The sequence below is a fragment of the Tenrec ecaudatus genome, chromosome 2 (assembly GCF_050624435.1).
Source record: "Tenrec ecaudatus isolate mTenEca1 chromosome 2, mTenEca1.hap1, whole genome shotgun sequence".
In the NCBI taxonomy this organism is placed as follows: domain Eukaryota; kingdom Metazoa; phylum Chordata; class Mammalia; order Afrosoricida; family Tenrecidae; genus Tenrec; species Tenrec ecaudatus.
Window position 1 is genome coordinate 231,996,540 of NC_134531.1, and position 24,580 is coordinate 232,021,119.

Genomic DNA, 24,580 nt, shown 5'->3' on the forward strand with positions numbered 1-24,580 from the left:
TCAAGGCTAAGTACACTCCAGTTGCCCAGTTATCCAGTGGTATTTGTTCTGCTGCACTCCACAAAGCTGGATTGGTAAAAGCATTTATTTGACCTTAGCAACTTTTCTAAGTCTTAAGGGCATAACCAAGATCCCTTTTTAGTAGCAATTGTGATTTGGTCATTAGATGTTTGTTTCCCAAGATCAAGAACAGAACAAGTCAATATCAGGCCCTTTAAAGAGACTATCCACCACATGACACATTTTCTAGGATTCATGCCTTGCTCTGGGGGTCTATATTTGCTTAGAAATCATGTCCCAGTCCATGAGACATGACATCAATCATGTCTTTGTCAGTGTAATTCTTGCAGCTGAATGTTCCTGTGAAGGACAAGCGTGCATTTCTCTGAAGCATAAGGTAATAATCGTCAGCCAAGACTTGATGCTCTATGAGGACTCAGACATGAAGGATTGCATTCTGTGCATGTTAATGGCTGCAGTCCGTGGGCAGGTGGCGTGTTAGTGACATGTTGTTGCAGACCTTCCCATCGTGCACAGCATTAGGTCTTCTTGCTGCTCCAGGGACTGGGGAGCCTTCTCTTGGTGGTGGAGGCACCGTTTGTTGCCGGTCGAATGCATTTAGGAAAGAGACCAGAAGGGAAAAGGAATTTAATGAGACGTTTTTGTGGATGTTTCCCCCCAAGTTAACTCATCTGTTGTCCTCGTTTTAAAGACAGACTTTCTGTAATCTCCTTTGACCCTGCAACAGGTCTGCCTGGCAAAGCAGATGGTCACTTTGTGTACGCTCTGCATCAAGCCCATTCTCGGGCAAGCTGCTCTGATGGCCACGCTCCGGGTGCGTTTGCTTATGCTGCCATCAGCCATCAGGAGTGCTGGTGTTGCAGCAGCTGGGGGTGCAGCCGCTAACCAGAAGGTTGGTGGTTTGGGCCCACTCAGCAGTTCTGCGGGGCAGGAGCCTGGCAATCCGTTCCTGAGGAGATTACAGCTAGAAAACTCTCTGGCATGGTTTTACTCTGTCCCATGGGATCACTATGAGCCGAAATGTACCTGCTGGTCCCTACCAACAACATAATCACCCGGGACCTACTTAGGTCCTACCCACTTTTGAGAGCCCCAACTCTCCTGTCTCCTGTCAACTCTCCTGTCATCCTAAGAAATCTTTTTAACACAAAGAAGTCTAGACCTGTCCACTCCTCGTAGCCTATGTCCTGCATGGCTCTGTTAATACGTCAATGCGTATGTGTCAGCTATTGGCCACTGTTTGTCAGTTCTTTAAGAGTATAAATTGAATCTCCTGTGTATTGTGTATTTTGAGAAGCAAACTTCTAGGTATAAGAAAGTGAGACACATACCTGTTCCCAAGGATGGATCTCTGGGTTGCATGCTGCTAGCCCTTGCCTGGCCAGCAGTCCAAGTCCATCCGCTCCATGGAAGACAGATGCTCCCATAAAGATGACAGTCTCAGAAACCCTTTCGGGGCAGTTCGACCCTGTGTTATGTGGTTGCTATGAGTTGGAATGGGCTCATTGGAAGTGGGTTTGTTTCGTTGGTTGGTTTTGGTTCCCAAAAAGTCTTGCGCTCATGTTTCTCAAAATATGGCCCTTGAACAACTAGCAGCGTCTGCATTATCTGGGAGTTTGTTAACAATGAATAATCCCAGCCCTCCCCCCAGCACTCCAGAGTCAGCAATGCTGGAGCGCACTCTGCCACTTGTGGTTGAACGAGGCCTCCGGGTGACCTCATTGCAACCTATCAGCACCTCCCCAGGACTGGGCGGTCTACTTCCGTAAAGATTTCAGCTAAATTAAAAAAAAAACCCAATGGGGCCGTTCGACACCATCACGTGGGGTTTATCTTGAGTCAGAATGGACCTAACAGCAAACTACAAGTCTGTGTTACAAGGTAAATTTTGAAGATTATGAGAATATTCTACCCTCCTGAAATATTTCTAACTGGTCAGGAGCTATATTGTATGATCCCAGTAAGCCAATTTAACTCCCCAAACTTCCACTTTTTTAAACAGTTTTATTAACATAGTTAATTCCCATACCATACAATTCAGTGATTTGCATATATTAAAAAGTGTTCAGTCATCACCACAATCAATTTTAGAACATTTTCTTTATTGTTATACTCATTATCAGCTCTCCATGCCCCTCCCCGCCTCCATAATCTAGGAAACTAATAGTCTAGTTCCTGTCTCTATAGATTTTCTTATCCTGGGTTTCATATGAAAATGTCATACGGAAATCCCAACATTGACAAAGCTTCCTAAACTGTGGGTAACAACCCCACATCCTGTAACTGAATGTGGGAGTTGCAAAACAATTGGCAACAGTCAAAGGATTCTCCTGAACATACAGGACCAAAAATAACTCAAAGTCCAGTGCAGATTGAATACAAGGTGTTTCAGGCAGCGCTTGCCAGCGTTACAAATTTCTCTGGCAAAAAGGTGTCAGGAGTAGAAAAAGTTTAAGAAGCCCTGATTCCTATATTACTATGTTCTAAATCTAGATGGTAAAATCTATGTGCCACAAATAGTTTAGTCGAAACCCATATACTTGGTGAGTTCAAAAGTACAGCCTCTCAATTCACAAAAATGGTATATGCGTACATGATCAGTAGTGATAGATGAAGAGATGAAAAGAAAATATCTTATGATTAAGGTAGTACAAAACTGTCACAATTTCATTTTTCAATTACCAAATTGGTCAACTTGCTGAAATCAGTCGTACCTTGTCACCACAAGGATTGGTAGAAAGGAACTGTAGTGTACTACTGATGAGTAGGTGGACCACTGCTTTAGCAATCGCCTTTGGAAAACTCACACACGCAGACCCAAGAGGCTTTTTCATTCTCCTCTGAAACACAAAGGGTCCCCATGGCTGGTTAATACATTCAAAAGGGGGGGAAAGGGAAACTCTAACACAGCATTGAGTTGTCAGTTTCAGAAATGGCGGACAATGAAAGCGCCATCTGGGCGGCTTGTCAGCGAGTCTGTTGTTAATTCAAGAAGCATGTTTATTCATAGAGAATTGGCATTATTCCTATGACCCCACATTACCCGGGTACCATTTGTATTGTCAAATCTAGAGGCAACTCACTTTCCTAAACAATAGTATACATCATTTGAGGGATGCAAAAAAGCAAGCGACACTGTTTTGCTTCTTACCGTAAGGGCTCCTGGGTGGCCCTGGAAGCAGCAACGCAAGCTCAGCCAGGGATCCATGGAAGAAAAGGCCTGGCAATTTGTTTCCGCCGGCTTTAGAGCCAAACAGAACCCCAGGGAGCAGTTCTATTTATAACACACGGAGTCACCATGCGTCAGAAAAGCAAATTATACCTCTTTGCTTCTTAATGTGTTTAACGTAGTGTATTAGTCCAGGTAAACCAGAGAAACAAACCCAGGGAGACTCATGTATGTAAGAAAGAGCTTTATATATACAAGAGTAATTGTATATTAAAAAACAACCTACCCCAGTCTAGTTCAAGTCCATAAGTCCAATATTAGTACATATGCCTGATACTAGCAGATAAATTCCTCTTTATAGTCACATAGCCACACAATGATGCTGAATTCAGGAAGATCACAGGCCAGGGAGGGAAAGTCTTGTAGATCCAGTGGCAGTGGAAGCATCTCAGTGCTGGTGTGGATCTCCATGGGGCTCCTCCAGCTCCAGGGCTCTGGCTCCATCAGTGTGTCTCCACATGGCTTGTCAACACAGGAATGTGAAGCAGAGAGTGTGTCCCACCTCTAGGGAGGAAGACAGGAGTTCCCAGAATCCTCAGGAGAAGACCATGCCCACAGAGAGGCCTAATTGGCTATGGCCTGATTGACAGGCTAGACTCCATGCTTCACTCAAGTTGCCAGGAGACTATGTAACTCCAAAGGTAGTGACATGGGACAGAAATCCTGTACTCCTTTCTCCTCTATTTCCCCCACTAGAAGTTCAGAAATGGAGCAGATAGTCATACATGTCTCACACACTCGGGAAATGGTCATGTAGATGTTTCCCCCAGAGAAAGAAAAGAAACAGAGGAGAGCATCTGAGGATGTTCTTGGCAAAATGGTCATAAACCTTAAAGAAAATTAAAATCTCCAAGGTTATCTGTCTGCTGGATTAGGCTAGTTTTCTAGAGAAACGAAACCTGATACACTCATATATGTGTAAGAATGAACTTTGTATCAGAAAGAATTTTACTTCAAGGAAGTGGCCCAGCCCAGTTCAACTCAAGTCCATGGGTGAGATGCTAGCTGAAGGCCCTCAACTCGTTAGCTTGCCAGCTGTGATGGCAGGAAGGCAAAGCAGGAAGCTGAGAGATCAAAGGACAGTGGGTGTTGAGCAGTCTGGATCCAGGGTTGGCAGGGACATGGGACAACTCCCAGGGTGAGCAGCCCCAGGACCAGACACACACAGGGAGGCAAAAAACAACCAAGGGAGGGGCCGGTTCTCCACAGGGTCTCTTACAAGTAGGCACCCCCCGCCCAGGAGTTCTCCATGGGCAGTGTCCTGATTGAGATATTGGCTCTAGCCACGTTCTTACAGGGCACCAACTTCACAGAAAAGGCTAACCAGCATCTGCTTTCAAGCCCTGAACAACAAGTCCTGTCTAGAACAGATCACTTCTTTTTCTCCTTTCCATGAACATGTCAATAGAAGAAATTCACTGTGTCACCTGGTAACCCTTTAGCTGGGGGGGGGGGGGGCTGTTCTGGTCTTTGCTCTTCTTCTTCACCTAGTGCAAACAGGTGTGCTAAATTATGCTCCACTGTTTCCCCAGCGGCATTCATTCCTCAATAGTCCTTTGAGTGCAAGTGGGTCTTTACCATAAGAAAGTCACAGGAGGCCATGAAAGGTGTTTCCCTTTGTTCTCTGAACTCCCAAACTTCTGAGTAGATTCCAGCTGATAGCAACCCCATCAGGCAGCGGAGAGCTTCTTACAGTGTCCGATTCTGTGGTCTTTATGGAAGCTCGGGCATGCCTTTCTCCTGCAGGCTGCGGGGCTCAAACGCTTTGCTTCACAGCTGAGCGCTTCAACAGCCGCAGCTCCGAGGCTCCCAAAGTTGTCCAAACAAAGTGTCCTAGGCAATCTTTTTCATTTCATTGCCTGCTTGGTATATAAAGAGCATATGTTTGGAATGCAAGAATTTGATAGATTTCTAAATGTGCTGTTAACGAATATATCCACATTCTTATCTTTGTCACCGAGAGTCCAAAGCCAAGCATGTGGCAAAGGTGGAAATAAGAAGTTTAACAAAGCAGAGTGTCCCAAATTCCTAACTGGATACCTTACATCCTGAGCCAAAGGGCCACAAATAAACGAGATGTTGCTGTTAATGACTCATATAAGAATAAAAGTAGAAAAGAACTTTTAGACTCCTGGGGAATTAATGACGTAAGTCCCAGTTTGTCAAATGTGAGCTCTAAATTGAAACGCCATTAACCAGTTGACTTCAACTTGTGGCCCAGGAGTGCGCCAGTGGAACTGACAGGTTTCTCCTGACTGATTTTCCAGAAGTAGTTTTACATCTCTCTCTCTCTCTCTCTCTCTCTCTCTCTCTCTCTCTCTCTCTCTCTCTCTCTCTCTCTCTCTCTCTCTCTCTCTCTCTGAGAGATTTTCTAGAAGTAGTAGAAATAAAGAGAGATCTCTTAGAGAAAGAATTCACGCCGAAGCCTGGTTTGTGATCCACGTGAGTTTTATGAACGTTAAAAGCAGTTTCAGGTTTTACAGTAATTGGAACACAAGCCAGACAGGTCCACGGCACTGAACTCTGTAGCAGCCGCCAGAGAGAAAACTTCTGGCCTTTTCAGCCCTCCCCTAACCTCCCTTCCCCCCCATCCCTGGTTGGGAGACATGGTCGACCCCATTGGCTGAATGAGATTCACCTGGTCTGGATGGCCAATCCAGGTGTACTGCCCACCTAGGTGTACCACCCCATCCTGGCTGGGTGCTTGAACCTAACAGTAGATCACCTGGCCTTGCTTCCAAGGAGCTTCTGGGTAGACGCAAACCCAGACTCAAGCCCTCAGTGAGCTAAGCATTTGCACCGCCTGGTCCCCTAAATTCATAGATTTGTCTCCAGCTGTCCCAACTGTACTGCGAGGTGTCGAAGACAGATCCATGACAGCAGAGTCAGTTCTGGCCTTAGCACTGGTGTTGTTTTCATCACCAAACCTGAAAAACCGCCAGGCATTCGCCACATGTTTTGCTGCCAAGGACAGCTCAGCCTCTGGCTGCATAGACAGGAAATGACACACGCCGGGGTTTGCAGGCTGTTTGACTCCAGGGTGCTTTCAATTCCTTACTGAGCCGCACAGTGTGGCATCCAGAATTCCAGGGGTCCTGTCCAGATAAGCATTGCAGCCACCGATGATCCAGAAAGAGAGGGGGACTGTGTTCCCCGTGGACAGGCATTGAAAAACAGGGCAGGCAATGGAGACAACGACCCCAATGGAATGTTGTGGTCTTAACAGGTGTCCCAGTCTGCCAGGACACCACAACAAAACACCACAAATGTCTCGGCTTGTAAGAACAGAATTTCACGATAATGAAAATTCTCCAGCTTTTTGAAGCCCCCAACCCCACCCCTCACCCCCTTATCTGGGAGATCTGGAGAGTAGAAGTCCAAATTAGGAAACCATCCGCCTCATTTCCTTCAGGGAGCTCCGAGAGACAAACGGTGCCTAACTGCTGGTGACTGCTCGAAATCCCTGGTGTTTCTTGACCCACCACCCCCAGTTGTCACGACCATCCTTCCTCTTCTTTATTGCCTTGGGTGTCTCCCCTTTGATACTTTTTGATAGATATGTTTTTATTGATATCTGTTGATAGAGACACCCGTGATCTGAGATAAGAGTCTGTTACAGTGGAAGTCCCTGGGAAGTGCACACATGTAAACAGGACAATTAAGCAAATGGTTAACAATTCCAAAAAGGAACTTTAAAAGGGTGTGGTGACCTGCTTCTCAATGGTCACAGCCTCGGGAACCTCTTGGAATACAATTATACTCGGATACCTGTGGGCATCACCATGCAGGAGAATCAGTTCATTGATGACCGCTGCTGTTTTCCCTATTCCAGTATAGAACCACACTCACCCCATTGAGTCCATGCCAACTCATAGCAACCCTGTAGGACAGGGCAGAACTGTCCCTGTGGTTTTCTGGGACTGTAACTCTTTATGGGAGTAGAAATCCCCACCTTTCTCCCCAGGAGCAGCTGGGGATTTCGAACTGCTAACCAGCTTCAGAAACATTATTTCCAAATAAGGTCATATGCACAAATAAGTGCTGGGCTGAAGGATTTTTAAGGAGCTGATTCCTTCTATCACTGCACTTCTGGGGCTAGATTGGGCTAGTCGAAAGATGAGGTTAAGACAGCGCATCCCATCCCAGTGTTATAGCCAGAAATGTTCATCTTAACAGCAGAAATCAATTGCAGTGAGTTAGTTTTTCCTTTTCCTTGGCTTCTAAGAATCTAAGATATTATCAAATTAGTAATCAATGCACTGCGTGTCTTGAATTTTTGACCTCTCGGTTAAAAAGTAATAATTTCCATATTTAATTGATATAAATTATGAATGGCTTTAAGTGCTTTGCATTTGCTTGAGGCTGATTAATGAGTAAATATGTAAACTGTGGCTGTTTTAATTAGCCAGGGTTAATTAATGTTTACCACACTCAGAGGATCAAAAGACATGTATGAATGCATCATAACGTGAATCATTTTTTAATTTGTGTTGAGGCTTAAAGTGATTCAAGTAAGGATTTCTCGGTTTGCCTACTTCTCGCATAAAGAAAAAGGAGGGCAATTAATGTAAGGACTCTTCATTTTGCAGGACATTAATTGTATGTTCCTGATGATGATTGTGTTTTAATAATATATGTTTAGAGACAAGTGGTTACAGAGTTTAATCCGAGTCTTTAAGGTGGAGGAATGGTGGCATAGTGGTTGGCGAATTGAAAAGTCAGCTACAAAATCAGCGGTTCAAAGCCCCACCCCCACCCCAGCTGCTCTGAAGGAGGAAGATCAGGCTGTCTACTCCTGTAAAGATGTAAAGTCTGTCCTCTGTGCTGATGTCACTCTCCTCTGTGCTAAAGGGTCACTGTGAGTTGGAATCGACTCAGTGGCAATAAGTTTGGCCTTTGAATTTAATGTAAAAAGGAGAGGGTGGGAATCTCTTGTGTCCAAAGGCATGTGTACAAGTTGTTGGTGGTGCCGTTGTATAACAGAATCCTCACTGGTCTCTTAGAGCCCATGGTTGCGCTGGGAGTCAGGCCATCTCATTGGAGGTTTCCTTGTTGTTGACTCTCGGCTCACTTGAAGGAGCCCTCATGGCACAGTGGCTAAGGGTTCCCCCGTGACCTGAACCCCCAGCCACTCGCACGGTGGGCTTCAGTGAAGACTGCAGCCTAATCTCAGTGGAGCAGTTCTGCTCTGTCTTGCAGGGTCGCTGTGTGTCCGCATCGATGCCTTGCCCGTGGGTTGAGTTTAATTTCCTGTTCCTTGATGACTTGGCCGAAGTCATTGAGTTGAAGTCTTGCCTTTGTCGCGTATAATACATGTAGTACATTACACTTTGAGATAAAGTCTGTTTTATTGTTTGTTTAGGGACTTTGTTGTTGATTTTTGTTTTAATGTTGAGTTGATCCTGTTTCAGGTCAGCATAAAAGAAATAAAAAAATCCCTGATCTGAGAGTTTGAAAAGAGCATTTTGAAGAAATTACGACAACTCTATGCAAATTTTCAGCTAACAGAGGATGATAGCTTTTGAGAAGGTGTGGTTTTCTCCTGAGACTTTTAGCTGATATGTGGATGGTGAGAAATAGTTTTCAGAGACTGGAGCCAGATCTTCTATGGGAAACCCTTAAGGCAAGCAGGGAAGTGGGTTGTGTAATTGTCCTGCAGGAGCCCTGGTGGTGCAATGTTAGGCACTTGGCTGCTAAGCATGTGGTCGGTGGTTCGAGCCCCCCAGCAGCTTCATGGGAACAAAGATCCTGGCCATCTGCTTCTGTAGACTGACAGCCTTGGGGCAGTTCTCCCCTCGGCCATCAGTAATTTTCTATGAAGTAGAATGGAGTTATCCCCACCTTTATCTTGGGGGAGAGCATATCTAAAGTCAAATCAGCAAAAAGAAGTTGAATCTACTGTACTGTTCACCTCCTACACAAGGTACTGTTCACCTCCTATACAAGGTGCGCCGGGTGGTGTCGAACTGCAGACCTTGCTGCTAACAGTCTAACTTGTAACTCATCATGCCACCAGGGCTCTATGGTATATAAGCGAGGATTTCAGTCTAACCTGTGGAGTATTCTCCCTCTCAGGACCAGAATCTCTGTTGTAATCGGAGGGAAGATCAGGACATTGGCACCACTCCACATATGGAAGGAGCCCGTTAATCAGTTGTTTTGTGTTTGTTTTTAAGGTGCCAGTGATTTATCTAAGTTGTTTCATCTACATTATTTGAAAACCAAAAAGGAAATTGGTCTCAAACGGACTTCTTCTACACCCTCCCTCTTAAGACAGATGAAGTATGGCACTTGCAAGAAGGAAGACTTTCACAAGTGAGATGCACCCCGTCCGTGGCTACTCAGGGGACAGTTTGTTGGCAGAAGTAGTAAAAGCGTGCCCTGCTCAAAAGCTGTGGCCAAGAAAACGTAATAAAGAAAAATAAACCCAGATTCAGACATGGAATCTGGATGTTGACTGAGGGATTGTCAGGATTGATAGTGTGGCTAAAAATAAAAGGCACTGACCCAATTTTCAGGCAGTCAAAGATAAAAGCGAGATTTGTGGGGCATCGCTACTTTGAGATAATACTTCCATAAATGTCTTCGCGGCTTGGAAAGTGTGACTACGTCCTGCAGAGCTGATTGACCCTCAGACAACGAAACCGCCGACTCACTAGCGCGCATACGAAAAGGAATATTGGGCTTAATTGAATATATAGCACCAACGCACTCTTCAAACATTTAAACAACTCAAATTGTTGACGGCTAATGGCAGTTTATGTAGCTATCATCCATTCCAATCCTCTGGAGACAATGGAAGCCAAAAAAAATGGGAAACAGGGGTCCAAGGAGAGAAACAGGGATAAGGATGGATTTTCAACATGGGACTGTCAGCGGCAGCATCACTTAGTAAAGAGGGAGCAGCCGCCTCCTGTGGTGGTGGAGCCCAGCCCTCAGCTCTGCTCCTGTCACGAGAGCACTGTGACCTTGGCTGGAACGAAGGTTTGCCTTGGTTTCTTCATCATGACGATGAGACATCGTTGTGACCATCCCTTTCCAGGTCCATCAAGAATAATATATGCAAAAGATGATCACAGCATACGTAAGCTTCTAAACCGGGTACCAGCTCTGAGAGTCACCACAGTTAAGTAAAGTGGGATTTCTCATTGAATGATGATAGGGTTTTATTGGACATGAGGGTGCTGCGTTCCAATTCCAATTCTGCCACTTGCTAACTACAAATAGACTCCTTGGGATAGATGTCAGTTGCTCAACTATCAGTGGGGTAGATGGCGACCTCCTTTTAAGGATGATTGTGGGCATCAAATGAGCAGATGGCTAGGAAAATGAAAAAACACCGAAATGGAAGGTCTCGGGGGGCAAGAGCATGGTACAATTCTATCATAATTTGGCTATCAAACCATCTTTAGCATCCACAAAAAGCGTGAAAAGAATACAGGGCTTTTTCCCCTCCCACAATCTGTATCCCAAACAGGCTTTGCTCCATAGAACTGTCTAAGCTAAGAGTACATTTATTCACTATAAGAAAGCTGTTCTGTTTTGAGACAAGACCATTGTTCAAACGTGCCCTCTGCACAGTGACTACATTCTTTTCCTCAGAGTCTGAACAAGACAGACCCTTTTCCTGGAAACTCCCCTGCTCTGGTTGGTGTGGGATTGCCTCCCTGATAAGTAGTGTAGTGAAGAAAGAAATTCATAACTATTCTTTCCTGTCGCTTTTTAGTGCTTAAAGCTTACTGTTAATTACAGCCATAAGGCAATGGAATGTGTTGGGTTCTAAGAACATGAATTTGAGGTGTTTGGGAGAAAGGCTTCCGCTAGGTATATTGTTTGTTGGCCAATCTTACCCTTTATATCTTTTTTTTGTTGTTGTTATGGTCTGAGCTATTTTTGGTTTGGTTTATTTTGTGACAGGGATAACTGAATGCATTGTGTAGTGATGTCTTCACCCTGCGTCAAGTACAAGTTCAGTACCTCATGGTCAGCATGATGGAGGATAGGGCCACTCAGACAGGCTAGGAACTGTTTTTGCATATAGCTGTGATTTGAAAATTAAATCAGATCTCTCAGTCCTGGAGTGGGCAAAATGCCTGGGATGGTTGACAGATGATTTACAGTGTAGCGTTTCCTGCTCTGGGTGGGGGTTTAAAACATGCTTTCCTTTTACAAATCTTTCCAATGCAGCAACTGGGGGTGCACTGGGCACAGGTTTAATATGTACTCGTAGATCTTCCTTTTCAGGAAGATGCATAAGTAAGTATTTGTTTAAAAGTAAGGAATTGGTCATATGGGAACTCCATTAGTTGGGATGAAAAGGAAATTCCCACTTCAGATAAAGGCTTCAAGAACAAAAAGAACTGCAAAATTCCTTGACCATGAGGGGGGGTTGGATTCAGACTAGATCCCAGACGAAAGAAATACTAGCAAATTGACCTCAAGTTTTCTGCGAACCACTAGTCAGTACTACAGCAGCTTCATTTCACAGGCAAAATGTTGCAGTTCCGCTTATTTTATAAGATTTCCCTCCTCACCCAAATAGGCTTAACACTTAAGTAGTTCTAATGGAACCGTACAGGTGGGAGTTGGCCTAACATCTATAAACTTCATTTTCTGGAGAACCCAAAAATAGGGGAACTGAGTTCCTAGGAGTTTAGGTAAGGGATTAATAATTAAAAGGGGTATTATGGAACCTATCTAGAATTCATCGATTTCCCTTTTAGCAGTTCATTTATGAGTCCATTTCTTTTCAAATGAACTACTGTGGAATGCTCTTTCTTCCACAGGGCTGGAGGGAACAAAACCAACTAGTTATCTAAAGCACTATTAAGCATTTCCTTTGATGTTCCTTTCTTTAGGATATCTTAAATATTTTGAGTAACCTCCAAGGGGATTCTTTTTCTGTTGCTCTTCTGTTTGTGTTCACTCTCAGTGTGTCTAGCACAGGAGACCCTGAGTGGTGCAAAACCTGAGACCCTCCCGCCACCAAGCCCCAGAGTTGGCATGTTGAACCCACCTGGAGGAGCTTTTGAAACATCGCAGCTTCGAAAACCCCTCAAAGAGCCCTCCGCTGCACACTTGTGGTCACAAATCAGAGTTCGCTCCATGGTAACTAGGAATACCCAGAGCAGGTCTAATCGGCAACCTCAGAGCACTTTGGCAAGGTCAAGGGGAGCTCGTGCCGTTGTGAGCTTCATAGTTGAGGTCACAAAGCAGTCGCTGTTACTGCTTAAGCGATAGGTTAAATATTAACATTGTTCAAACGCAGGGAAATATTTACACTCTAACTTTCAATTGTCCAGGTACTATAAAAGGCAATATTTGACAGTCAAGGTTACCATTGTAATTTGGCCTTTAGACAAAAATGAGGAGTCTGGAGGAAAAACGAGCCTCCTCTTTTACCTTAATATGGCGGTTGGCAAGGGTATGTGTTTAAAGGCTTTGGAGATCCCCGATACGGGCCATCAAAGCCTTATAGTAAAACATTAAATGAATTTAGATGAAAGGATAATCCATCAGGACCACCAGCACGGTAAGATGGCACTTTCTGTATGATTAGGCTCAGCACGAGAGTCAAAGATAAAATCCCAGTCAGAATTAGCAATGAAGTAAGCACATTTGGCGCCAGGTTCTCGCTCACGCTGAATTGCCCGGTGCCAATTTTGCTAGCCGTCGGTAAAATTCCAAGCCCGTAATAATGGCAAGAGGTGGCTGGCTGCCTCAGACATTGTAAGATCACAGAATTGAATCCTCCTCTAATGCCAATCCATCATTTCACCCTCTTCTCCCCCTCCCCCCACCCCTACCCCTTAAATCCACCTTCTGACTTCATTGGTCCAAGTCAGGTAGCTGGAGGGGTGGCTGGTTACCCCTAACCCTCTTTGTCCCATCGGGATGAGCTGCTCTTTTGCAAAGCCCCTGCCCCCAAAGCACTTCATTTTCCCCTCTGAAAAATACCACTTTTTCTCACTGCTTTCCTTTTCCCCCTTCGTTTGCTGAGAATTATTGGAATAAAAATTAAGCCCCCAGGGCTTGCCATTCTTCTGGCTTTGGATGAGAATTCCCTATGAACTATATGGAAGAGGAAAGGGGCACTCAATTTACCTCAACCCCAATTACCCAGTGAAGGCAGGTGTGAGGTTTGCCACTTGTGACTGTTCCCTCTGCTGCCCTTTGGTTCCGGTGTTTGAGAGGATACAGGAGCCCCTCAGCTTCCCTAGGAAGTGCCAATTTGGAAGCAGAAGATAACGACCCTGCCCCGCGTTCAGCAGTGATTAATTTAGTCAGCCATGAACTCAGTGAACGGCGCATGGACTTTATGTGACGACGACAGTGCCGAATATTAGAGCTGAGTTATGTTTATAAGGTGCGGGTTCTACATTGACTTTACTGTGTGAAGGAGCTAGCAAATGAGGACATTAACAATAAACCACCCCCTGGAGCCGGAGCGAGGTTTGAACTCCCAGCAGTGACGCATGGAGGTTGGTTGGCATTTGCAGCCTGGTCCTTGGCTTTCTGGGAGAAAGATGGAATGTTCCACTCCCGAGAAGAGAAGAGTGACAGACTCAGAAACCTACAGGGGCAATTCTACCCCCGGTCCTATGGGGTTGCTGTGCGTGGCATCGACTCACTGGCAGTTAAAGAGTGACTCAGTTTTCAGCACTGGCCCTTACCAAACCACAGTTAGTCCATCTCTCCCACCTTTAGGTGCCTATCTTACAAGAATACTTGGGGGGGGGGACAAGAAAGAAAGGATTGGTGTTCTACTGTTGAAAATCCACCGGTGAAAACCCTGAGGCTCACCATAATCCAGTCTACAACCCAATTAGGGTGTTTCAGGACATGGCAGCATTTCATTCCGTTGGTTCTGGGATCATGAATTGGAATTCCATCGCATAAAAGCTAATAGCAGCAAAGGATCATGATGCCTGCCTCATAAGCCTGAGAGGAGAGTAAGGGAGAGGGGCATTGATTTTGCTGCACTTTAGAGTTTGTATTTATAACCACAGGTGGGGAATGCACATTGCCATGTGACGAAGCTAATCCAAGGTGCTCAGATGGAGAGGCTGGTATGTGTGTGCAGCACGAGTACCAACCTCCTGGGTAGAAAGAAGGGTCGGCTCAGATTATGGAAGGCATTCTGCATCAGAGAAAGGAGTTTGGACTGAATTCCCTAGAAAATGGGGCGGAGTCAGCTATCCAATCCTCAGCCTGTAGAATGTATGTGCAGAACAGGGGGGGAGAAAAAGAAGAGGGAGAGACTCATGCAAGGAGATAAATGGAGGACCATCTCAATTTTCCAGGCAAGAAAGTAATGATGTGTCCCAGCAAGGCTACTGGTAGTCTGAAAGGGAAGCAAGATATGGCTAAGAGCTCATTCCGAAGGTGAATTTAAAAGTATTCATTTCATTGGGTGGTTCTGAAGGCTTCCAGCCTCTGATTGGACAGTGGTGCTGCCTTAATGAGAAATGGGAAACCAGGCGGGGAAACGGGCAGTGAATACAATTGTGCACATGCTAATTTTGTGGATCATGAAGGACAACTAGGTTAAAAAAAAATACCTTGTGCTTCTAGCAAGCTATTGGAAATATGTGAGCAAGAGCCCAAAGGAGATGGCCAAGCGAGGGAAATAGATTTCAGATTCATGGGAAAATAGTAGCTCCTTGGAATTTCCTCAGTTATGACAGGGGAGGGGGGCCATAGGGACAGAGACGTAGGGAAAAGGATCAGGTGAGCAAGCCAGAAAGTAAAGGGGTTCTTTACTCCGTGTGACCTACGGGGGACGGGGGGGGGGGTGGAATTCCAGAGAGGGAGGGTAAGTGATGAAAACAACATGGCCCAAGTGGGGCCAAGACCTGATAGCACTGGGGCGGGTGGTCCCTTTTCCAGATGGGAGCGTAGGCACACGCACTTGCCCTAACAGAACAGCCCCTCTCTCAAAGCTGGTAAGTGGCTAACAGTCACAGTCACACGATTTATATACCAGAAATACCTATTTAATTTATTAAATCGGGTACTGGCTAAGTTATTAGCCATTACCCATGACATGAAAACGTTGGAGGAAGCCTGATGGGTGTCTTTTATCTGTGTGGGAAAGGTCATTGCAGGCATCAGACATTAAATTTCAGATTGGAGCTGTAAAGAACAGAAGTATAACTCACATTAGACTTCAAAAAGACATGATTTACTCGGGATTCTATCTTTTAAAATAATGTCGTATAATAAAACTGACGCCTGATGAGAACATTCATTGCGTGCTTTAAAGATGTTCTATCCAATTATTTTAATGATATATATGATCAAAATTTTTAACTTTCAGATTTTTCTGGGGTCTTTTAAAAAGGGGATTTAAAGGATAACAGTAAAAAGATTACAGATCTGATTTAAATCCTGGTTTCATGTTCTGTGATATTAATACTAACCTGTGATTGGTTTGAAACAATAATACAGTGTTCTGGGCCTCTAATTGAAGGGGGAATACTCTAAAATAGGGTCACTGTTTGACAACATAACATTCAAATTTAAAGTTTATGATATTATTGGGTCAGTTTCTTAAAGCAATATCATAGTTGATTCTATGTCATTTTCTAAGATTCTCTTCCCCACCTCCCTGGAAAAAAAGTATATTGATAAAAAATCTATTATTTGAAGGTTTTAATAAACTATAAGTTGATTGTGCCTAGTGAATTTAACATGGAATACTGATAGCAATTTTTTAGAAAAGGACAGCAGGCAAGCGGGTTGGGTTACATGAGAGGACGGTGAGGGCCAATGATGTTAAGCCAGAGAAGAAAGGGTGGGAGCTGAGCATAACATCTTCAGGGCTGCATCAGGAAGGGCAGGAACCAGTTTCTGCACGGCCTCCAAACATGGATCATGTAGCACCAGGAGGCAGATTAGTACACGGCAATGGGAACTGTGTAAAACAGGGCAGACTGCTTGGCACGTGCAGATTCGTTGGCCTTGCAAGTATTCAAGGACAGGTTTCGGGTCCACTGAACACGTCCTTTGACTTAAAAGAAATGGTACTGTGTGCACTGCTGCCATGCCACCATAAGCCCACTCCCGTTAGCACCCGCCAAAGCACTCTGTGTGATCATTTGTATATTATGTGCCAGAAGAGGAGGAGGGGCGGCAATGTAACTGCTAAGGTGCACGGTGCTTGAGAACGTGAGGTGTTGGGGTCATTCTTCCTGGGTTCACACCCCGCCATCAGCAACGTGGTTAATCAGGACTTCATGTAAAATGGCTTGGTTTGTGTGCTGTGAACAGATAATGTACTCGACTGTTAACTGCAAGGTTGGAGGTTCACATCCACCCAGAACTGCCTCAGAATATAGGCCTCGGTGATTCTTCTTTTAGAAAAAAAATAAAATAGCCATTAGAAATGATAAGGACATCGTTGGTATAAGATATGAAAATAATAATAATTTATAAGTTATCAAAGGTTCACGAGGGCAAGGAGGACAGGTGGAGGAGGGAGGGAAAAAAATGAGGAGCTGATACCAAGGGCTCAAGTAGAAAAAAAGTTTTGAAAGGGATGATGGCAACATATGCACAAATGAGCTTGACAAAATGGATGTATGGATTGTTAAGAGCTGTAAGAGCCCCTAATAAAATGATTTTTTTAAAAAAAGAATAACTATGTGTTGGGATTGACCTAATGGTAGTGAATTTGGTTTTTTGGTTTTTTTTACTGCATCATGTTGCTCAAACAAGATTATTATTATTAAAAAATAAATAAAATGATAAGAAGCACATGGGGTTGCCTAGAATCAGAGTACCCTCCATACCAATTGTTTTGTTTTTTTAAGATGGAGAGGATACTGGTACCCAAATCATGCCTATAAATGAGACCAAGCATAGAACGCAGTCAGTGCTGACTGCTGCTGATGTTGTGATTGTTGTTGCTTACCAAAGAGCTGTTTTTTGTTTTATGTAGATGAACTGCTTCAGAAAGAGCAAAATTACTCCGATGATGTCTTGGCCAACATGATCAGCGAACCAAGAATCAGTTATGGAAATGATGCGCTCATGCCCTCTTTGACCGAAACGAAAACCACTGTGGAGCTTCTTCCTGCGAATGGGGAGTTCAGCCTGGATGACCTCCAACCCTGGCATCCTTTTGGGGTTGACTCCGTGCCCGCCAATACGGAAAACGAAGGTCAGAGCCCCCGGAGGGGGGCAGAGCATACTAGTCTGTTCATCTGCTATCTGCTTACCTACATCTACACATCACATACACACATACATGATACATACCCATGCATAGCGTATATACATGTGTGGGGGGAGGTTGTTTTTTTGGGGAGGGGAGGGTTGGATTTTTTTAATGTTCTCAAACAGTGATATTTGATAGGAATTTTTACAAACGTTTTACCCCTGAGAGGAATTTTGTCACTTCTGAACAATATTTACCTTCTTTTTATGAGATAGTAACCTGGAGTTCCCACCTTCCGAGAAAAGCGAATGCGCCATCCAAGCGGTGGCCTACAAGAACAGAGATTTCAGAGGCACCAAAATAATCTTCATGGGCCTTTCTTCTTATACTGAAGTTCAAATTGCATTAAATGTTAAGGACGAAGAATAAGGACAACTTCCAAATAAAATGTCATTTGGCATAATATTTGCATAATTTTAGATTTATAAAGTTACATGTAAGGCAGCAGTCCAAATTATGATACAAGTTGCTTTAAATCTTTTCACTGATAATGGCTCAAAGTAAAATTTCTCTACATGTATATAAATCTGAGCAGAAATTGTCAGTTAATATTTATTAGGAAACATCTGTCATGTTTTGTTTTGTATTGCTTTTGGAATTTTTCCTATCCCATATCACTGCTGCATGTTCTATAGTGTGACATTGCATCACGTGAAAACCTTGACTTCTGAATACAAATGGCATCCTTTTCAAAGCAACAAACTTGAATAGTAGGGTTTTTTTCATCATTCAAATGTTTTGTTTGTTTTTTAAGAGTTTTATGTTGGTTTATTTTTTTAATCATTTTATTGGTGGTTCTTAAAGTCCTTTTTACCAATCCATATGTCCATTGTGTCAGGCACATTTGTACATATGTTGCCATCATCCTTATCAAAAAACTTCCTTTCTACTTGAGCTCTTGGTATCAGCTCCTCAATTTTTACCTCCCCCCTCACCCTTCTTCCCTCATGAACCCTTGATAATTTAAAAATTATTATTTTCATATTACACTGTCTCCTTTCACCCATGTTTCTGTTGTTCATCCCGCTTGAGGGGCACAGTTATACATCAATCGTTGTGATAGGTTCCCCTTTCCCCGCCCACCTTCCTCCTTCCCTCACACGGGGCACTAATTGAAAAATGCAATCCACACTCCTCAGAGATTAGAATTTATGTGCACTCAGAGGTTGTGTATTTTTTTTGTCTGTCTGTTCTTAAGAAGTACTACAGAAAATCTTATGTAAGCTGTTTCCCTAATGGGAATAATTTCCTTAATTTGAAAAAGAACACCTCATAGTAATAGCTTTGTGAAGTGGCAATATGATTTTTACAGCAAAAGCATCAAGGACTTTAAATGTTTTCAAAAATAATTCTTTTTTAAATTTTATTAATAAATCTTTTTATTGGGGCTCATACAGCTCTTATCACAATCCGTACATACATCAATTGAGCAAAGCACCCTTATGCATTCGTTGCACTCGTCATTCTCAAAATTCCCCTTCCACTTGGGTTCCTGGAATCAGCTTGGTTTCCCTTTTTTCCCCCTCCCCCTCCCTCCCCGCTCCCCCCTTCCCCCTGGTCCCTTAATAGTTTATAAGTAATTATTATATCTTTTCTTATACTGCCCGGCGTCTCACCTCACCCACCTCCCCATTGCCCATCTCCCAGAGAGGAGGTTACACATAGATCTCCAAGATCGGTTCTCCCTTTCTACACGCCCTTCCCTCCTGGTGTCACCATTCCTATCGCGGGTGTTGAGGGGTTCGTCCGTCCTAGATTCCCTGTGCCTCCAGATCCCCACTGCACCGCTGTACATCCTCTGGTATAACCAGGTCCGCAAGGTAGAATTGGGGTCTTAATTCTTACATAGAGGAAAATGTTTATAAGCTATTTAGTTACTAAAGACCTAGGTAACTTATCAAATGATATTATTGTAGGGTGCTGGTTGTATCATCTTTTACAGGTAAGATACATTTTGACTATTTCAGATTCTCACCATCCCTAATGAGAGATTTGGTGTCCAATCTCATTTATGTAAATTAAATATGCTCTGGGGTTTTTCCTTTAGAATGTAAGATGTTTCATTGATCGAGATACAGATAGCATCTCTGGACCCTAATATGCCTTCCTTGGTACAAAATTAACTCTGATAATGGGCTCTTTTTGCCAGATTTGGTGTTCAGTGTTTTGTTTGTCATTTATGTCCTAGTCTCAAATATGAATGAAAAAACACTTAAATATCTAGATTGTACTTACTCTATTTAAAATTACTTCTGCTTTTGAAAGCCTGCTTATGCCCAACATGATAATTAACTACTAGCTTAGTATATTTCCTATCATTTTCTAAAGCTTTCAGATAGTCTCATTTGTCTTACAAGTATGTGGTTTTCTATACGTTAAAATGCTCCTGTTGTGTCTTCATTTGGGAATTGAGGATAAAATAGTCATCAGCCTAGCTAACACACAAATAGTGGCATGTAGAAGTTGAAATGTATTTATAATAAACATTATGGAAAGGGACTTAGTGGCCAAAAACCAAGGTAATTTACAGTAGAGTGAAAATAGGTAATTGTCTGTGTAGTTATAAAACTTTATTTCCTTTAAATATTGTGAATCCTTGAGAAATACGCATTTGGACATAGTCTAAGGAATGAAGAGGCTCTCACAATCCCCGTCAGTGGTCGCCCTGCTGGGGTTGCTATTGTAATGCACTTGGTGAATTCAGCGGAACACAAGGAGTTTGGTGCCACTTAGCACAATACAGAACAGCAACACATTGAGCATAATCACAGAAGGTATTTCATTTCCTGAATGCCAGATTGTCCCGTTACTTTCTCACACTGCTGATCATTCCTCTGCTTGTTTGTGAAATATCAAGCTCCCTTTTTCTTTGGTGACTTTAATGAGGCTAATTGAACTCTCCACTCATTCACCACTTTGTTATGGTGGTCATGTCCCTTGTCAGAATTAATACCAAGCTAGGTCTGAGGAGTTGGAGATTAAAGAACTCCCTAAAGTTTACCTCCTCCAAGATGCTAGTTTGTACCAGTCCCCCCTCCATCTCCCACTCCTCCTTTGAGCATGTCCCTCATGTTTCTGGGCTCTATGAAATCTCGACAGTGCCCCACAGAAACTCTCGCCAGTTTGAGGAAATGCCTCGTGTGGTGGGTGCTGTAGTCCCTGAATCTGAAGGGCAGGCAGGCATAAACCAGATGCTGGGGCCAGAGAACAAGCTTGACCCTTGGCTCTTGCCAGTAATGAAACCACATCCCCTGTATCTCAGAGGGCCCGTTTCATATGCAGCAGCATGGCACTACAGAGAATCCTGTTCACAATTACTCACAGGCTAATTCTATCAGAATCTTCCCCACCTTCTTATCAGACCCATGCAGGGAAAAGTCATGTACTGGGAGTCAAATGCTGTAATCAAATTAATATATAACACTTCAATAAAGTATGATGATCTGTTCCCCACCACTGAACTGTATAATATTTATGCACATATGACCTGGAGCCTCTGGCAGGATGTTTCCCATAGGTCTTGGCTTCCTACTCATCTGAATATGCCAGGATTTTTCCTAGGCCTCTCCAGGAGCAACTTTTCTCCTTTCAGCTGTAGCATTATCATTCCTTACATCCATTACAAATAACAGTAACCAAGATAACCATCAAACAAAGAGTGTGGTCCAATTCATACCCACTACTAAGTTCAGATCTTAATCTCATCCTATTTTCCTTCCTTCGCAGATTGGTGTCCTCCAAAATGGGACTATAGCCACAGGCTTATGAAGTGCAGAATTATATCACTTAAGGGATTATAGCTGGAAGGGTCATATTAGCTGAGTATAACTCAGTTATTATAAATAAGACTAACAAGGAAATGAATCTGCCTTTAGATTCTCCATATATTTTACCTTGAGACAAAAGTACTTAAGGCTTTGTTTCTTAAGTTATGGTTCACAACACTGTCAGAAACCCAACTCCCCTTTTGTAACATATATTAATGTTTCCTAAACCATCTTTGAGGAACTCTGGTGGTGACTGCTAACTAAAGGTTAGTAGTTCGAAACCACCTGCCACTCCATGGGAGAAAGGCCAGGCTTTCTACTTTTGTAACGAGTTCTAGTCTTGGAAACCCACAGGGATGGTTCTACTCTGCCCTATAGGGTTGCTACGAGTTGGCATCAACTCAATAGCACTGAGTTTGAGCTTTTTTTTTTTTTTAACCACCTTTATATAGAATTGACTGAAAAAAAAGCTTAAGGGGAGAAAACAATATATATTGTATGTACTCAATATATTGTATATTTATATATGATATATACAATACTCATATGGAAATGCTCACACCTACTAGTAGTAGAAGCTATAGCAGAGGAAGGTGTGTAAATGTGACCAATACAGATTCATCCAACAGGGAGCTTTAGGGGATTCCGATTTTATCAGCAGCACAGCGGCGGCAGCAACAGTGATACAATTTTTCCAAAAGTAGTAAATGACTCTCAGTAAAACTCTGAGTTATCTGTTCTTTTATAAGTTTACCCACTGGTGTGTTCCTAGAAAAAAAATCAGCTGATGCTAAAACTGAAAACATGCCTCGTGTTTTCCCGAAACGCTTCGGTTCTGAACTCACAGAATTATTAGCCCTTGAAGCCCAGCTGGAAGCTAGAAAACCATGTGAGGCACAGAGCCATTCTTCACTGGGTCCTATTGCCCATGCAGAGTATCAAACACTATCCCCAGTCACCAGGCAACAAGAGCACCCCCTTTCCCCTTATCATCGTGATGACCGGAAGCAACTCCCTATCCCCCACAGGCCTGAAGGATGCCCATCTGAGGTTAAAGCCTGGCTCTGCTGTGAGATTGTGGGCATGCTACTTGGTTTCTTTGGCTGCTCCCTCGTCTGTACAGCAAGTTTGACATTACTCCCTAAATCGGTGATAATGTCTGATCATTTAATGAAAAGCTCTTAGCAAAATGTCTGCTGCTGTCATGGAGTCTTGAGGCACTGCCCCGTGCCCACCCATGCTGCCCCGTGCCCACCCATGCTGCCCCATGCCCACCCATGCTGCCCCGTGCCCACCCATGCTGCTCTCCTGTGCCAGCCTGGATCTGTTTCAGATCAGGTTCTTCTGATCTATGGGTTGATTTTTCTAAGTAGACTTCCTTACTTTTCTTCCTATGTCGGCTTAGTCTGAAAGCTCTGCTGAAACCTAGTCAGCATTAGGACGCATAGTTCATGTTCACTGATGGTGTTTTTTCTTAAATGGTTTTATTAACATAGAATTCACATATCAAATAATGCAATGGCTTCAAGATATTAAAAAGAACTCTGCAATCATCACCACAATCAAGTTTATTTATTTCAGTGAAGCCAGCATCCTGCCAGAGACACGCGTCAGCCTAAATCAAGGAGACTCACCCATTTGACCCAAATAAGATATCTTAACGTGAAGGAATACGCCAGGTCGTAGGAGCATACACTTGTAAAATCTCACCTCTTCTTTAACCCGCACCTCTCCCCGGGATCATTTTTATTAATCCCTCTTCATTTTGTACACATGCACATGTATACTGAGCTGTTGGAGATACTTACAATGCTCAAAGGATGTCCCGTCATTGTGCATGCAGTCCGTGTCACCAGACTTCAAACATGAGTTGCTTTTCTTTAGAACAATTCGTCAAAACCCAGAAACAAAGTCAGATGCCCAGGAAATCTTTTAAAGGAACACACTTTTCCGGTACTGTAGTCTGGGAAATGGCTGCACTGGGCCCTAAGGAATTCTTATTCTTTGGATCTCAAAGTGGCAGAGATGAAGGGAAGGAGATGTAGAGATAACGTTTGTTCTCGTGAACATGAACTGATGTGGTGGAAGCTTTTGTGTCCTTAGCAGCAGCCTGTCTCCATGATGGCCTGAGGGGACCCACTGCAAGAACAGCATAGAATCAGTGACCATCCCGAGCAGAGGTCTTTGTGGCCATTCATCTTCCTCTCTGGGAACACGCCCATGCACATGCGCATGCGCGCACACAGAGGCCTAACAGCTTCTTGCAAGGCTGGCTGTATATATGTGTAGAGCGAAGTTTCCCTTTAGTATATTTGTTCGTTTTTGTTTTGTTTCATGTTTTCCTTTTGTAAAATGTAGCTGAAAAGACACCTGCAAAGGGGAATACATCTACAAATGATTTAATACTTTGTAGGATTGCCTCTTCTGTTCCTTGTTTGCTCTTTAAGTGTGATTTGCTGTATTCTGACCTGTGTCTTTAGGAAAGTCTCAGAAAGTGTATTAACCCTGTAGTTAACTCCCATTTTACCAAGAGTGATCGAGTCACTCGCTCTGTGTTATGGCGGATGGGGAGAAAAGATGAACTGCAAAAGAACTATTAGAAGTTCTTGTGACATAGTGGTTACCCATTGAGCTGCTGTCCACATAGTTGGCAGTTCAAAACCACCAGTAGATCTGTGGGAGAAAGGCTGGGCTTTCTACTCCCGTGAACAGTTATAGCCTCGGAAGCCGCTGGGGAGGTCACTGTGAGCAAGCATTGACTCAATGGCAGTGAGTTTGATTTGTTTGTTTTTTTGTTTGGTTGTTTTGTTTTTTTGTAAAGGAACTGTATCTCATTGTTTTTGGTGAACCCATGAGTTGCAGAAAGAGTTATATCTTCTTCTAATCTACAAATCAAATATGGACCCTCCTCTCAGCAAGAGTAGCTGTACACTGTCCAGTAAATGGGCTATTTATTAAATACATTGTAGTGTTTTCCAGAGTTTTTGAAAGCGATTTTGTAAGGTCTTTTCTTTTCTGCCTCACTGCGGTTCCAATTGCCCAGGTCTCTTCCATTGTCAATGTTGGGGCTACAGGTGAAGCAAGAGCAACCCCATGGCCCCAGCCTTCGGCCGCCAATGTCTGCGCTCTCAAGGACCGGAGCACTCTTCTCGATCTCTCTTTCTTTCTGGTTGTTGCAAAATAGACGTCATACAACGCTTGCCAGTCAGTGTTTTTCGCATGTGCAATTCAGCAGTGTCGGTCACATCAGCCATGTGCGACCATCGCCAGAACCGCTGCCAGCCTTTCCCATCCACCATACACAGAACCTCATTGCTTCGGAAAGCAGTCGCTGGCTCCCCC

At 43.6% G+C, this 24,580-nt stretch overlaps 1 protein-coding gene across 6 annotated transcripts in view; it reads left to right on the plus strand.

Moving 5' to 3' along the window:
* Nucleotides 1-24,580, plus strand: part of APP (amyloid beta precursor protein) — a 298,287-nt gene that overhangs the window by 254,033 nt on the left and 19,674 nt on the right. For all 6 annotated transcript variants that reach the window (XM_075542402.1, XM_075542403.1, XM_075542400.1 and 3 more), the window contains one exon: nucleotides 17,193-17,414. In XM_075542402.1, coding sequence (XP_075398517.1) covers nucleotides 17,193-17,414 — 222 coding nt within the window. The remainder of the gene's footprint in view (nucleotides 1-17,192; nucleotides 17,415-24,580) is intronic.